General features: G+C 35.3%; 4 protein-coding genes across 4 annotated transcripts; all 4 read left to right on the forward strand.

The window, feature by feature from the left end:
- The first annotated feature begins 383 nt into the window (after positions 1-383).
- LOC135124056 (uncharacterized) lies at positions 384-1,513 on the forward strand. The gene is made up of 4 exons (XM_064048917.1): positions 384-566; positions 622-781; positions 834-1,303; positions 1,355-1,513. Coding segments are annotated over exons 1-4 (753 nt in total). The 5' UTR covers positions 384-445; the 3' UTR covers positions 1,357-1,513.
- A 331-nt stretch (positions 1,514-1,844) lies between these two features.
- LOC135124057 (uncharacterized) lies at positions 1,845-3,109 on the forward strand. Its single transcript, XM_064048918.1, has 4 exons — positions 1,845-2,026; positions 2,080-2,239; positions 2,288-2,757; positions 2,805-3,109. The coding sequence occupies exons 1-4, from the start codon at positions 1,906-1,908 to the stop codon at positions 2,930-2,932; spliced, it is 879 nt and encodes a 292-aa protein (XP_063904988.1). The 5' UTR covers positions 1,845-1,905; the 3' UTR covers positions 2,933-3,109.
- Positions 3,110-7,484: 4,375 nt separating this feature from the next.
- On the forward strand, positions 7,485-8,667 carry LOC135124386 (uncharacterized). The gene is made up of 4 exons (XM_064049424.1): positions 7,485-7,667; positions 7,714-7,873; positions 7,922-8,391; positions 8,438-8,667. The coding sequence occupies exons 1-4, from the start codon at positions 7,547-7,549 to the stop codon at positions 8,563-8,565; spliced, it is 879 nt and encodes a 292-aa protein (XP_063905494.1). The 5' UTR covers positions 7,485-7,546; the 3' UTR covers positions 8,566-8,667.
- Positions 8,668-8,816: 149 nt separating this feature from the next.
- On the forward strand, positions 8,817-10,033 carry LOC135124383 (uncharacterized). Its single transcript, XM_064049423.1, has 4 exons — positions 8,817-9,028; positions 9,073-9,232; positions 9,279-9,748; positions 9,799-10,033. The coding sequence occupies exons 1-4, from the start codon at positions 8,908-8,910 to the stop codon at positions 9,924-9,926; spliced, it is 879 nt and encodes a 292-aa protein (XP_063905493.1). The 5' UTR covers positions 8,817-8,907; the 3' UTR covers positions 9,927-10,033.
- The last annotated feature ends 6,661 nt before the right edge of the window (positions 10,034-16,694 follow it).

Here is a 16,694-nt window from a genome sequence, read left to right on the forward strand (position 1 = left end):
TATGAGTTCGGTAAGGGTTAACACAACAAAAGATAATACATATATTATCAGAATTACATAAGTGTAGACCAGAATTCTGACAACTAGGAGATAATCAAAACTTCAAGACAACATTGATGAAAATATTGCAAGTCGATAAGGACAAGATGTATCTTCTTTTACCAATTTTGAAAAAACAAAGATTTATTTTAAGCGCTATTGACGTGAGATTAAGATACGATGTATCTGCATGTTTTCACTCTTTCGATACTAGGGTCACGAGCTGGAGCCTAGAATCGATAAAGAACCTGGTTTTAATTAGTTGAATGTATCAACAATATTAAAAAAATTGTATGTTTCGATTATCACTAAAACTATATAAATACGAGTCGAATTTGAAACTAACATCAAAACGTTCCTTATCTGAGTAACTAAATTAAGTCCACAATTTAGACCAAAAGTCGAAATGGCTTTTAATTTAGTAGATGTCAAAACTATATACGGTGAAGACAAAAACCTTAAAGAAAAAGACGTCAAAACCGTTGTCAAATGGGTCCAAAGCCAACCACATTTGCCTAACATTGGTGGTAAGTTTAGACACTTTGCCACAAACGTGCTACCACCAAATCACCCATTTTCCAGATTTCGAAGTGATTCTTTTTCTGCGAAAATGTCACTATCGTCTCTTGCATACCCAGATCGTGATTGATACATTTTTCACCTCGAAAATTTTATGGCCTGAGGTATTTCTTGCACTGAATTTTGCCAATTCGCCACAGCTTCAAGGCATTCTTGACACAATGTAAGTCACCAAATTTTGTAAACCCTATCAAACCCTATACACTGTATTATAGGATAATGATGACTCTACCTAAAAGAACCCCCGAGGGCTACACCATCTTCTTTATGAAAGCTTTGAGCGAAAATATGATTAATTACCCACTCGAAACCTTCTTCAAATATGCCCACATGGTTTCTATGTTGGAGGTGTACCAAAATGGTCCACCCAATGGGCACGTAATCGTCCAAGACATACAACCTTTCCCTGCTTCCTACGTGCCCAAATTAGAGTTTGGTCTTTTCAAGAAATTTTTCTACTATCATCACGAATTCGTACCAACGATGCAAGTAAAAGGGCTACATCTTGTAAATACGAATCCAAAGATGGATGAAATTATGGCGGTTTTGGAAAGTGCTTCATTGAAGTCGCTTTTGCCTTTATTGTTAGCCCACAAGTCGATTGATGGTTTGGTGAAGTACGTTCCAAGAGAATGTTTGCCTCAAGATTATGGTGGTTTGTTAGAACCATCGAGTGTTTTACATTGTGAGTTAAGTTTAGACTGTGGATGTTAATATTTTTGGGTGGTTCTTCTAGAGAAAAGTAAAAGAGAGTTGTTGAAGAATGGTGCCTTCTTTGACTGGAGTGATCAACTAGTGGTGGACGAGCGTAAGAGACCTGCTAAGAACGTGATTGCCCAGAATATGTTTGGATTTGAAAAATAATCCAATAATTGTGTATTTTGCTATAATAAACAAAGTTTTTTTATTTTATGTTAAATTGTTTTACATCATTGTTGCTATAGCGGAATTATCAGTTATTACTGGAAACCAATAAAAAAAGTGAGTGATTTATGACAACATTAAAATTTTAAAAATTATCTTAGCTATGAAAAAAATAATGTGTAAGTAGGTACTTAAAATAAAGTTCTTCAAGCCGACAAATATTTACGGATTCCTTACGTTGATAATGAGAGAACAATATCATTTTTATTAATTATATAAATAACTCTGTTATGCATTTTTTTATTGAGATGACCCTACCAACTTCTATTATCGCTCAAACTAAGTATATAAAAGAAATTTTTCTGTGCTCTTCGCCCAGAAACTAACACATTTCGAAAAAACTAGTATCTGAGTTAAAACAAAATGGCACTTAATTTAGTTGACATTAAGACGATATACGCCGAAGACAAAAAACTTAAAGAAAAAGATGTCAAAGCTCTGGTCAAGTGGGTCGAAAACCAACCCCATTTGCCAAACATTGGCGGTAAGTGAGCCATTTTACTAAATAAAAGTACTAATAAAATAAATCATTGTCAGACTTTGAGGCCATTCTATTTCTAAAAAAATGTGACTATCGCCTTGTCCACTCTCAAACTGTAGTTGACACTTACTTCACTTTGAAACGCCTATGGCCTGACGTATTCCTGGAAAGAAATTACGCAAAATATCCACAACAACAAGGAATTTTTGACACGATGTAAGTGTACTCATTTGTGTAAATTAGTATCAAACAGTGTTCACTCAGGATAATGATGACCCTACCCAAGAGAACCCCCGAGGGCTACACTATAATTTTCGTCCAACCTTTAAACGATAACATGACTAACTACAAAGTCGAATTATTCATGAAATATGTTCATTCGGTTTGTATGTTGGACGTGTACCAAAACGGACCACCAAATGGCCACATAATGGTCCACGACCTTAAACACTTCCCTGAATCTTTCGTGTCCAAAATGGAGTACGGCCTTTTCAAGAAATTTTTCTACTACGACTACGAAGTTCTCCCCACGATACAAATCAAAGGGCTACATTTCTTTAACTCGAACCCAAAGAGCGATGAAATTTTTGCTGTTTTTGAATCTGCTGCTCTCAAGGCGCTTTTGCCTTTAGTGAAGGCCCACAAATCTTTTGACGACTTGTTGAAGGTTGTGCCCAAGGAATGTTTGCCTAAGGATTGTGGGGGTCTTCTAGAACCAGCAGCTGTGTTGCATGGTAAGAATTGTGTCGGGGTTGTGGAAATAATTGACTTTGGGTTTCAGAGAACAACAAAAGGGAGTTGCTGAAAAATGGTGCTTTCTTTGATTGGCATGACCAACTGATGGTGGATGAAAGTAAAAGACCAGCTAACAATACGATTGCTCAGAATATGTTTGGCTTTGAGAAATAAGAAGAACAGTGTTTTTAATAGTTTTTTGGTTAGGGTTTCAGTGTTCATCTGGTTTCGAGTCAGCTTATTTTGTTGTTAACTAACATAAATCTGGAATGCTTATTATTTCATGCGAGCTTATTTTTTTATTAACCGTTGCTTGGAAGAAATACAATTTAATAAAAATATTCAGCTAAATGTGGGTTTTATTTACCTGAACTTAACACAATTGGTAGTAACTATACTTATTAAACGCAGTAGTACAAAATTTGAATGATCTTATAATATAACAAAATTTTGTTGTGGAGTTTTTTCTCGACAGTTTTAAGAAGCAATTAATTCAATCTGAATCGTGTGGTAGTTTCGAATATAAGCGACTCAATATTTCCTAAAAGCAGTTATTTGATAAATTCCTATACCGGGTGTCTGGAAAATGGGGGATTAACTGTTCAGTACGTTATAAAAAAACTCTTTATGATGTAGATTACGAAAAAAACGTAATTACACTCGCGAAAAACGGGCCACCCTTATTTTTTTTTAAGATCCGAAATTGTGAAAACGAAGTACGATTTCGGTTGTAATACTTTGATGCAACGCTTATTGTAATATTTTTATCTAAAAAGAACTAAAAAATCTATTTTTTGCAGATCAAGGAGTGTTCCTTATGTTTTTAAAGATGTTCATTATTCTATTTTGCAAGTTGAAGAACTTTTAGCAGCTTTGTTAGGTAGGTAAAATAGGTTTCAGTCAGGCTTATAATAATCAGTTACAGGTTGACGAAGAAACAGGTAAAATTCTTGTCTGGAGTGGGGTCGAAAAGTTTGCTTTTTGGGGTTAAACCAGCCTGTGCAATTTCAAGGATTCCAAGGGTTTCAAATGGTACAAAAGTTTCTATAGATTCTAAGGTTTGCAAGCATTTAAAGTGTTCCAAAGGTTTCAAGGATGTTAAGAGTTCCAAGTGTTCCAATGATATCAAGGCTTTCAAGGGTTCCAAAGGCTCCAAATGTTCGAAAGCTTCCAAAGGTTCCAATGTCTCTATATAATCCACAGATTCCAGGGATTACAAGATTTCCAAGGGTTTCAAGTGTTCCAAGGATTTCAAGAGTTTCAAGAATTCCATAAGTTATGAAAATCCTAAATATTCTATGGATCCTAAAAAATCTAAAGATACTAAATACCCTAAATACCCTAAAGGTTCTACAGATCTTAAATTCGCTAAAGATTCTACATATTCTAAAGATTCTAAGGACTCTAAATATATTAAGATCATATGGAATCCGAGGGTTCCAAGTGTTGCAAGGATTCCAAGGATTTCAAGAATTCCGAGAATTCTAAAAATTGAAAGTATTGCTAGGATTCTAGAGTTTCCTAAGCTTCCACAGGTTCCAAAAGTTCCAAAGTTTCCAGAGTTTCCATAGGTTACAAAGTTTTAATGAATTGTACGGGTTTCAACCATTCCAAGGGTTTAAATGTTTCGAAAGCTTCCAAAAGTTCCAATGGTTCTTAAATTTCTACTGGTTCTAAGGGTTCCAAGGATTGTAAGGATTCCATAGAGTCGAAAGATTTCAAGGATTCCAATGGTTACAAACGTTCCAAAGGTATTAAAATTTCTATAGATTCTAAGAATTGCAAGCATTTCAAGGGTTTCAAAGGTTTCAAGGATGTTAAGGGTTCCAAAGGTTTCAGCGATGTAAAGGGTTCCAAGGGTTCCGAAGGTTCCAAATGTTCGAAAGCTTCTAAAGGTTCCAATGTTTCTATATAATCCACAGATTCCAGGGATTACAAGATTTCCAAGGGTTTCAAGTGTTCCAAGGATATCAAGAGTTTCAAGAATTCCGTAGGTTCTGGAAATCCTAAATATTCTATGGATCCTAAAAAATCTAAAGATACTAAATACCCTAAATACCTTAAAGATTCTACAGATCTTAAATTCGTTAAGATCCTAAATATTCTAAAGATTCTAAGGACCCTAAATATATTAAGATCATATGGAATCCGAGGGTTCCAAGTGTTGCAAGGATTCCAAGGATTTCAAGAATTCCGAGAATTCTAAAAATTGAAAGTATTGCTAGGATTCTAAAGTTTCCTAAGCTTCCACAGGTTCCAAAAGTTCCAAAGTTTTCAGAGTTTCCATAGGTTACAAAGTTTTAATGAATTGTACGGGTTTCAACCATTCCAAGGGTTTAAATGTTTCGAAAGCTTCCAAACGTTCCAATGGTTCTTAAATTTCTACTGGTTCTAAGGGTTCCAAGGATTGTAAGGATTCCATAGAGTCGAAAGATTTCAAGGATTCCAATGGTTACAAACGTTCCAAAGTATCAAAATTTCTATAGATTCTAAGGATTGCAAACATTCCAAGGGTTTCAAAGGTTTCAAGAATGTTAAGGGTTCCAAAGGTTTCAACGATGTGAAAGGTTCCAAGGGTTCCAAAGGTTTCAAATATTCGAAAGCTTCCAAATGTTCCAATGTCTCTATACAATCCACAGATTCCAGGGATTAGAAGATTTCCAAGGGTTTCAAGTGTTACAAGTATATCAAGAGTTTTATAAGAATTCCGTAGGTTCTGAATATCCTAAATATTCTATGGATCCTAAAAAATTTAAAGACACTAAATACCCTAAATACCCTAAAGATTCTACAGATCTTAAATTCGCTAAAGATCCTAAATATTCTAAAGATTCTAAGGACTCTAAATATATTAAGATCATATGGAATCCGAGGGTTCCAAGTGTTGCAAGGATTCCAAGGATTCCAAGAATTCCGAGAATTCTAAAAATTGAAAATATTGTTAGGATTCTAAAGTTTCCTAAGTTTCCACAGGTTCTTAAAGTTCCATAGGTTACAAAGTTTTAATGAATTCTACGGGTTTCAACCATTCTAAGGGTTTAAAAGTTTCGAAAGCTTCCAAAAGTTCCAATGATTCTTAAGTTTCTGTTGATTCTAAGGGTTCCAAGGATTCCATAGAGTCCAAAGATTTCAAGGATTCCAGTGGTTACAAACGTTCCAAAGGTAACAAAATTTCTATAGAATCTCAGGATGTAATCCGAGGGTTCCAAATCTTGCAAGGATTCCAAGGATTCCAAGAATTCCGAGAATTCTGAAAATTGAAAATATTGCTAGGATTCCAAAGTTTCCAAAGCTTCCACAGGTTCTAAAAGTTTCAAAGTTTCCAGAGTTTCCATAGGTTACAAAGTTTCAATGAATTCTACGGGTTTCAACCATTCCAAGGGTTTAAAAGTTTCGAAAGCCTCCAAAAGTTCCAATGGTTCTTAAGTTTCTAAGTTGTTAAGGGTTCCAAAGATTTCAACGATGTAAAGGGTTCCAAGGGTTCCGAAGGTTTCAAATGTTCGAAAGCTTCCAACATTTCTATGTACTTCAAGGGTTTGTAGAATTTCAAGGATTCAAAGGATTCCAAGGATCAGAGGGATTCCAAGAATTCAAAGTAATGTTTCAAGGGGTTTCCGAAATTCCGATTCTAAATACAATATAGATCCCAAAAATCTTAAAGGTCCTATAAATAATAAAGATCGTAAATATTCCAAAGATTCTAAAAATTCTAAAGATCCTAAATATCTAAATATAAAATATTATTTATGTTCTTCTGTTGAGTAAGATGTGAAAAAAGTAAAAAAAAGCGCCAAAATCAAAAAAGTGCCAAAATCAGTTTTATCTTATCAAATACTAACCCCGCCCGCCCACCCTCTATTTGCTTGGGGGGTATGTGATTTGCCAAAATCAGCCTTATCTTAGCAAGTACTAGCTGGATAAGATAAAACTGATTTTGGGAAATGACATACCCTCTAAGAAAATAGAGGGCGGACGGCTGGGGCTAGTACTTGCTAAGATAACAGTCATTTTGGCAGATGAAATACCTTCTAAGAAAAGAGAGGGCGGGTGGGCGGGGCTAGCATCTGCTAAAATAAAATCGATTTTGGCAAATGAGATAGCCTCTAAAAAAAGAGAGGGCGGGTGGGCGGGGCTAGTATTTGGTAAAATAAGACCAATTTTTTGACATTGTTGTTAAAATCGTTACTCCAAAATGTGAGAAGACTTTTTTTTTATTATTTTTCCCTGACCTACCAGCCAAGAGTTAATTCGCCATTTTCCAAACACCCGGTATAATCGTTTGTCAAGACTAAACGGATCGGGTATCAGGTCTAAAAATTTACCTGTGGACCTAGAAAGCTTCAAGGAACCGAATATTTGGAGTCAACTGTCTCGAGTGACCGTCTACCTCGACTGCGCCTCGTTGAAAAATGTCTCGTCCTTCAAGTATGTATAAATTAGCATACTTGAAGCAACTATTTCACATTATTATGAAAAACTTAAAGTAGAAATATATATTGTTTAAATAAAGTTGTTTTAACAAAAAAATATTGATATAAAAAAAATCGAGCTTAGTAATAACCTTCTTACAAAGGACAGAACACAAGATAAAACTTATATGCGCTTAAAATATTTTTGTAGTTCACAAATATTTGTGATTACCTATCACTAAAAAAAAAGATATTGTTGCGTATTTTCTTGTAGAGATGACCCTGCAACTTCGATTATTGTCTCTTAAATTATATAAATAGGAGCCAGTTTGATTTAGGCCTGTAGTTGGTAGCAAAACAAAAACTTCAAACTCCCAAAATGGCACTTAATTCCGTCGATATTAAAACCATCTACGCCGAAGACTCAAAACTTGAAGAAAAGAACGTCAACGCACTTGTAAAATGGGTTGAAAACCAACCCCATTTACCTAAAATTGGCGGTAAGTGGACACATTTTACTACATTATAAAATCTCAACATTTCCAGATTTTGAGGCCTTCTTATTTCTAAAAAAAAGTCACTATAGTTTAGCTCATGCTCAAACCACAATAGACACATTCTTTACTTTGAAGAACTTATGGCCAGAAGCATTACTTGAAACGAATTTTGCAAATTCTCCACAACTACAAGAAATTTTTGACACGATGTAAGTTTTTTCACTTTTGTAAATTTGTTCAACCATTGTGTTATTCAGGATAATCATGGTACTACCTAAACGAACCCCCGAAGGCAATGCTATACTTTTTCTAAAACCCCTGAACGAAAACATGATTAACTTTAACCTCGAATCTTTCATAAAATACGTACATATGGTTTGCATGCTGGATGTGTATCTCAACGGTCCACCAAATGGACACGTAAGTGTCTACGATATTGAGCATTTTCCGCAGTGTTTCATACCCGAGATGGACTATGGTACTTTGAAGAATTTTTTTTATTACATTGAGGAAGCCGTACCGACCATGCTAGTCAAAGAGATACATTTTTATAACACAAACCCAAACAGGGATGAAATCGTTGGTATTTACGAATCTGTTGTTCCCAAATCGCTTCTGCGTATGGTATTCACCCACGAATCGTTGGACGACCTCAGGAAATACGTACCTAAAGAATGTTTGCCTGAGGAATGTGGTGGATTATTGGAACCTGCGGCTGTTTTACATGGTGAGAATTATGACTGAGTTTAAGTGGTGTTGATTGTTGCTTTTAGAGAAAAGCAAACGGGAGTTGGTGAAGAATGGTGCTTTCTTTGAGTCGCATGGTCAACTAGTGGTTGATGAGAGTAAAAGACCGGTTGGCAACATGATTGCTCAGAATATGTTTGGTTTTAAGAAATAATCATGTGGGGACAATTAAAGTAAAGTTCCACTGGTTGTGTTTTTGGGGTTTTTAATAAGTAACCTACGTACATACTTAAAATATAATTTTTTAGCTGACAAATATTTGTGTTAACCTATCACTAAAAAATAATTTTGTGTTTATTTAATAATAAACACAAAATTATTAAATTAAATTGTATAATTATAATTATCACATATTGTTGCGTATTTTTTTGTCAAGATGACCCTACAAACTTACGTTATCGTTAAAATTATATAAATAAGAACGTGTTTACTTTAGGCCTGCAGTTTGTTGCACTTTCTCAAGAAACTGCATCAAATACTCACAAAAACCATCAAAATGGCACTTAATTTAGTCGATATTAAAACCATATATGCCGAAGACCCAAAACTTCAAGAAAAAGACGTCAAAGCCCTTGTAAAGTGGGTTCAAAACCAACCCCATTTACCCAAAATTGGCGGTAAGTGTGCACACCTTACTAGACAAAATTTAACCATTTTACAGATTTTGAGGCGATCTTATTTCTAAAAAAAAGTGATTATCGTCTTGTTCATGCCCAAGCCACAGTCGATACATTCTTCACTTTGAAAACTTTATGGCCTGACGTCTTCCTCGAAAGAAATTTTGCAAAAACTCCACAGCAACAGGGAGTTTTTGACGCAATGTAAGTTTCCCATTTTATCAATTTTTTCAAACATTGTGTTACTCAGGATCATGATGGTGCTGCCCAAAAGAACACCTGAAGGTAATGCTGTAATTTTTATGAAACCCTTGGGCCCAAATATGATTAATCATAAAGTCGAAACTTTGTACAAATCTCTGTATATGGCGTGCATGTTGGATGTGTACCAAAAAGGACCCGCAAATGGACATATAATTGTTTATGACATTCAACACTTTCCTGAGTGTTACGTACCTAAAATGCAATATGGTGTCTTTAAGAAAATTTTTTATTATGACTACGAAATCATCCCAATCATGCAAATAAAAGCGATGCACATTTATAACAGGAACCCTAGAATGGACGAAGTAATTGCTGTTTATCAATCTGCTGCTCTCAAATCACTTTTACCGTTGATCATCGCCCACAAATCGCTGGACGATTTGATGAAATACGTGCCCAAGGAATGTTTGCCCCAAGATTGTGGTGGTTTATTGGAACCAGTGGCTGTTTTACAAGGTGAGAATTATATGTTGATTGTGTTATTTTAGTGATTTTTGATTTTTTAGAGAAACACAAAAGCGAATTGTTGAAGAATGGTGCTTTCTTTGATTCGTTTGATCATCTGATGGTTGACGAGAGTAAAAGACCGGTTGACAACATGATTGCTCAGTGTATGTTTGGCTTTGAGAAATAATTGTGTGGGGACAACTATTATTATTGTTACGTGGGTTTAATAAATTCTTGCAAAAGAAAAATAACTTTGTTGTTTGACAAGAGAGTACAGTTTCAATTTATACTTAATTATTGTTTTTTTCTTGTTTTTCACTGATATCTTGTAACACTGTCTTCCCCTTAATTATCGACGTCCTCAACGTGTTTACTATGAATTATTTTAGGTCTTTCCTCTCCTCTTTGAATATAGACCACATTATTCAAAAATGTTTTTACTTCGTACGACCCTTCCCAGTTTCTCTGAAGTTTACGACTCCTTCCCTTACGTCTATGTGGATTGTATAACAATACCAGAGTGTTATTGAAAGGAACGTACAAAATAAAATCGCCAATTGGTCTCCAAGTATGGGTGCTAAAAGTAAAAAAAAGTTCAGGTGAAAGTGTTCTCCTTTTAGAGATAAAAATTATTCAAATTGATGTCCAAATTCGTTGTATGCCTCTGATAAAAAGGTAATCTTTCATTTCTATAGCAACATTTAGTCTTGACAAAAGTTTTATTGTTGACGTTGCTAGGATTTACTAAAATAAATTAATTTTACCTATTTATCCTTCAGTAGCGTCTATAAGGGTTAATTAGTAGTATTAATTTATTATTTGCCTTACAGGCTTAATAATATTCCCAGTAGGAGTACAAATTAACTTAATCTACCTCAGATAAATCAGTATAGAAGGCATCACCCAAAATCGTCGATTGAAAGATTCTCATTACCAAGACAGAATGGAGGAGGGGGTTTCCAGAACTTAGAAAACTTATATCAGATACAAATTTCAGATTTGAAGAAGTATTTCTTGAAACGAGCGGAAAGAAATGAAATGTTTCGCACCATCACAAGAGCAGATTTGAACCACGCACCCTTAAATCTGTCGAACACCGAAGAAATCCACACCCCCCACACAATAGATAAAATAATAAGTGGGCTAAAACAAAAACAACTACATGGAAAATTCTACAAAGACTTAGAAGAAAATCATGTCAATAAGAAGATGTCATTGATTTGGTTAAAAAAATCAAGTTTGTATGCCGAAACAGAAGGATTTGTGTTTGCTATTCAAGACCAAGTAATCAATACCAAGAATTATAGAAAATACATCATCAAAGATCCGAACATAAAAAACGACTGCTGTCGCCTATGCAAAGCAAAACCTGAAACGATCCAGCACATAATCTCTTCTTGCAGCATCCTAGCACAAACTGATTACAAAGCTAGACACGACAACGCAGCCAAAATCATTCACAAAGAATTAGCAACACTTATGAACTTAATCGAAGATACGACACCCTATTACACTTATATTCCGTCTCCATTCCTTGAAAATAACAAATACAAATTATACTGGGATCGCACAATACTTACAGACTTAAACATTACAGCTAACAGACCAGACATCATACTTATCAAAAAACACACGAACGAAGCCATTCTTATTGACATTGCTATTCCTAACACAAACAACATTATTCAAACATACGACACCAAGATTTCAAAATATCTACAATTATCGATAGAAATGAAATCCATGTTGAATCTTAAAAAAATTTCAATTCTACCCCTAGTTATCTCTAATGTAGGTGTAGTTCCAAATAGCTTAGTTGAGAATTTAAAGTCTTTGCATTTGAATGATTCAATAATTGTCAAAATTCAAAAAGCTGTTTTGTTAGGAACATGTCATATTGTTCGTAAGTTTCTCGAACAGTCTGATCATGTCAGTCAGATTAGATTAGCACCAGTAGATCAGAGTAGTGTAGGTCACTTTCCAAGTGATGCGCGGATAAATGGTCGGTAGTTACGCTGGACTTTTGGGGATGGGGTGAGATTAGAGAATAATAGCAGACTAATTTGTATGCTGTAATTCTAGAATCTCGAAAGTTGTTCTGTTAATCTAATCAATTCATATCATTACTTGGTCTTAGTACCCGTAATGATAGAAGTCTTGCCTGAATGCCGGTCATTTCCGGGTCAGTGGTGGGTCTTAATATTTAAAAAAAAAAAAAAAAAAAAAAAAAAAAAAAATTCGAGTGATATATAATAAATATTCTATTCTTTCTGCTTGCCCACCCCTTGCCATAGTTCCCTTATCTTCCATACTTCTTTCATCCAGTCCAGTCCTCTTCCATCCTCGTTTAGCACTTCTTCCCTACTTTCCTCCGATTCTCTCAATCCTTCACATCCTTCCAGCAAATGCTCTATTGTTTCCTCTCTCCAACATATCCTACACCTTCTGTCAGTTTCATCCATCCAAATATTATTCTCTTTTTCTTCATTTCCACACCTAAATCTCGCCATCATTCTTTTCTCCTTTATATTCTCTCTCTCTGTGTACTTTGGTACTTCATCCTTTACTATTTTTCTATAGTCTGCATTATATCTAGACTCCGATATTCTCGATCTACGTTCTTGCTTATCTATATCCTTATCTCTTACACTCAGTTCTTCTTTCATACTCCTTCCCATTTCTCTCATTCTCTCTATTTCTTCACATGCATATCCCTTTCCTTCATAATACTTGTCCCTTTCGTTCCAAACATGTTTTCCCCCTTCGTTTCTTATTTCTTTCCAACATTCTTGCAATATCTTGCAATTACCTCTCTCAGTGAACTTCTCTTCAAATCCAATCGCCCTTTTACCCGCTTCCACTCTCATTTTCTCCCTTTTTGTTTCTTCTCTCACTGTATACCCCGGCGTATACTTTTCCAATCCCAATGTCCATTTCAAGTATTTTTCTTGCACTCTCTCTATTTCTTCACATTTCCTCCATCCCAAATCTCAGCTCCGTACATGAATACACTTTTGACCAAACTATCAAACATCATTATTCTTCTCTTATAATCATGTCCAAATTTTCTCTCTCCTATTCCCGATACTATTCCTACCACTTTGTTCGCTTTTTGGACCATTTCTTGAATATGAGCTCTATCTGAGTTATTGCTCTTTAATGTATATCCTAAGTACTGGAATTCTTTCACCTGTTCAATGTTCTTCGCTCTCCATGCCCACTCTTCCTTCTCGTTTCTTACTTTCTTACTTTCTTCCCAAACACCACCATTTTTGTTTTTTCCACATTCACTTCCAATTCTTTTTTTTTTACATACTTCTCCAAACTTTTAATCATTGCTTTCATTTCTTCTCTTTTCTTTGCCACAATCACCAAATCATCTACGTACGCCAACGACCACACTTTCTCTTTGCCGACTACCACCCCTCCTGTCTCCTAGATAAGCTGCAAACAATGCGGGGCTTAGTGGGCATCCTTGTCTCACTCCTGTATTTGTATAAAAACTCTTACACTCTATTCCATTCACTCTCACCGTATTTAATGTTTCTTCATATATTTCTTCCATTTTCGTTACCAAGTATGCATCTACTCCCTTTCTCCTCAAATACTCCCACATTTTCTCTCTATTCACGCTATCAAACGCTGCTTTGAAATCTATGAACAATGCGTACATTCGTTCACTCTCTTTCCTTATTGTTCTTCCCACTAAATGCCGCAGGATGTACACGTTGTCCATAGTACCTCTTCCTTTCCTAAACCCTGCCTGACCGTCTGGTAACATACCCCTTGCTTCCATTTCCTTTCGTAACCTCTCATCGAGTATCATTACATATATCTTGTACGCCGTATTGAGCAAGGTAATCCCTCGGTAGTTCTTCACATCACTTTTTTGCCCCTTTTTAAATAATGGGATTATTATACCTTCTCTCCACTGCCCAGGAAACCCTTTTCCCTTCCAAACTCCATTTACCACTTCCCATATCTTTTCTTTCACTTCTTCTGTCCCGAACATCCACGCTTCGTTCTGGATTCCATCCCCTCCTGATGCCTTTCCTCTTTTCAGTCTTCCAATCTGTCTTTCTATTTCATCTTTTGTTATTTCCGAACCTCTCCACATTTCTTCCGTCGTTGTGATTCCTTTATTTATTTTGCAGCATTTTTCCTCACAACCTCCCAATAATTCCATAAAGTGTGTTTTCCATTCATGTATTTTGATTTTCCCGCTGATTTCAGTCTTCCTTCTCCGTTCCTTGTTTATATATCTCCATACTTGCTCTTCTGTTTTCATGGACTTTATTGTCTTCTCTTCTTCTTCTCGTTTTTCTCTTTTTCTTTCTTCCCATTTTCTCCTATAATTCTCTCTTACTTTTAGGTACTCTTCTTTCCTTCCCTTGTTATTCTTCCATTTTCTTAATTTTTCCCTTGCTTTTCTCTTCAACTCCATTATCCCTCCCTTGCCATATGTATATCTTTCTTTTTTCCGTAGCTTCTACAATTAGGTTACTCAGTTTCACCATCATAGCTTCTATATCTTCTCTTACTTCGAATTTCTTTTTTTCTAGTCTACTTCTGTATCTTTGAATTCCCTCTTCATCCCATTTTTTTTTTCTAATTCTTTTCTTTCGTGTCTTCTCTCTTGTTTTTCGTACTCTTGCTCTTTTCCTTTGATTTTTATTTCTAGAGGCATGTGGTCTGATTCTACCCTTTCCCCCACTTTGAAACTCTCTATTTCTTCCCACGCCTCTTCGTTGACAATCCCATAATCTATAATTGATTCTCCCCTCGCCCCTACGTACGTCCATTCTCCTTCTTCATCTCCTTCCTTGTTTCCATTCAAAATTTCCCATCCCATTTCTTCTATTATCTGGCACAATATTTTCCCTTCTTTGTTATTTGCTTTATCTTTTGATCCTCTTTTCTCTCCCTTTTCTTTGTCTATTATTCTTGTCCCCTTATCGCCCAATCTTGCGTTAAAATCCCCTCCTATAAGTATTTTTTCATCTCCTTATCTTTTGTTTCCATTTCTATGTTTATCTTGGTTTCCTCCATTTTCTTGTTAAAAACGGTTATTATTTCCCATCGATTGTTATCTAGCTGTATTACTTTCTTCATTAGTCCGTTTTTATTATTACTTCCCTTTTCCAATTCTTGCAGTTCTTTTCGAATTCCCATTACTATTCCCCCGCTTGCGCTCCCCTTTTTCTTTTCCTTTGTCGCCCCTTGACACTCCCACACATATTCTTGTGGTAATATCTCTTCCAATTTCTCCCAGTTTTGTCTTTGCACCCAAGTTTCTTCTAGCCCCACAACATCAAATTTTCCCACGTAGTCCCAGAACTCCTTTTCCTTTTTTCGCAATCCTTGGACATTCCAAAACAGTACCTTCACCCCTTTTTTTTTCTAATTTTGTACCAGGTTCTCTTTTTCCGATTTCCCTATCTTCATCCTTTATTCCTTTTCCTTTGCCTTGTTTGCTTCCCTTTTTCCTCGTTTTCTTCCTTCTCTTTTGGCTCTTTACTAAAAATTTTCTGCCTTCTTAAGTCTGCCCTCTTCTTCATTCCATTTAAAATTTCTGCCGTCTACAATTAACTTTTTATATCCCATTCTAACCATTTTTCCTTTATTTCTCTCTTTTGTTGCCTCTTCTTTTATCTTGTTTTGAATTTTTCTTTCCGTTTTCGTCAGATCATCATTTATGTAAATTGACGACCCTTATAATTTTGATAACACAAAATAAGTTTTTCCGACTTCTTAGACTTCGCGAATAACTGTCAATTTTGTTGTACCTTTCAATAACACCCTGTATACCAGCTTATATTTTGTTTTTTTGGAGTTTTAACTCCTTTTTTTCCGTATTATAGAACACGTATACGACGTGCGCCGGAATAGGATGTCGAGTTCGACACCGACACCGACACCAGTCTGAACAATGTAATCGTGATGTGCTGGATCACTGGGACTCAGTAGCGGGTGATAATCACTGAATTTAATCGTCACTTATTCCATAAATACAATTAATGAAAACGGGAATTAACAGTAAAGTGAAACCAAGCAACGTTATTCTATTCTCAAATAAACGAAGTGCCTAACTGCAATGAATTCCCATCCCGTACGAGCCATACCGAGTTTGATCTTGTCTAACCCGAAGGCCATCCGCTGTCTATTATTATAATAATTAATTATGATATTTCTATATGATAAATAAATAACAAAAGTGGTCCCCTATATTTTATATTAAACAACAATTGACAATACATAGATATTTACTTTAATTACCCCAATCATCATCATTAATCATCATTTTGTCAAAAAATACAAATGCAACATATTTTTGGTTTTTATTATTTTTTAAGAGAAAATTAATGACTGCGCTGCGTATACGTCTTTAATTTATATAAATTGACAACGCAGAGTTAAAACTCCAATTTTTTCTTAATATACATACTCATCTTTTCACAACAAGAAACATAAAACATGGTTCAAATGGTACATTTTTGCAAGCCAATATCGATTTTGCAATTATGGGGCGGAGCCTAATTGCAAAATCGATATTTCCTTATACAAATTTTCCATTTTAAACATGTTTTAAGTTTCATGTTGTGAAAGGAAGTACACACATATTAAAACAAAAAGGCAAATTGTAAGATCACCCACTTGCCCTATTTCAATTGTGACGATTATTTGTATTCGCCGTGAACCAAGGGGGCGGAGCTTTACTACAAAATACTTATTTCTTTACAAGAAATCAAGAATATTATGTATATTAAGAAAACAAAGCAAAATATAAACCCCGCCCACCCACCCCCCCTCAAATGTGATGATTTTTTTCTAATCTTAGAAATTTAAAATGCGTTTAAAATGGTAAATTTTTGTAAAGAAATATGGATTTTGCAATTAGGCTCCGCCCCTAAGTCTGTCGACGAATGAAATCTTCATTACTATTTAGATCAGGGCA

This window comes from Zophobas morio, unplaced genomic scaffold (assembly GCF_036711695.1).
Source record: "Zophobas morio isolate AGI-343-1 ecotype UQ-CSIRO unplaced genomic scaffold, CSIRO_AGI_Zmor_V1 ptg000007l, whole genome shotgun sequence".
NCBI lineage: Eukaryota > Metazoa > Arthropoda > Insecta > Coleoptera > Tenebrionidae > Zophobas > Zophobas morio.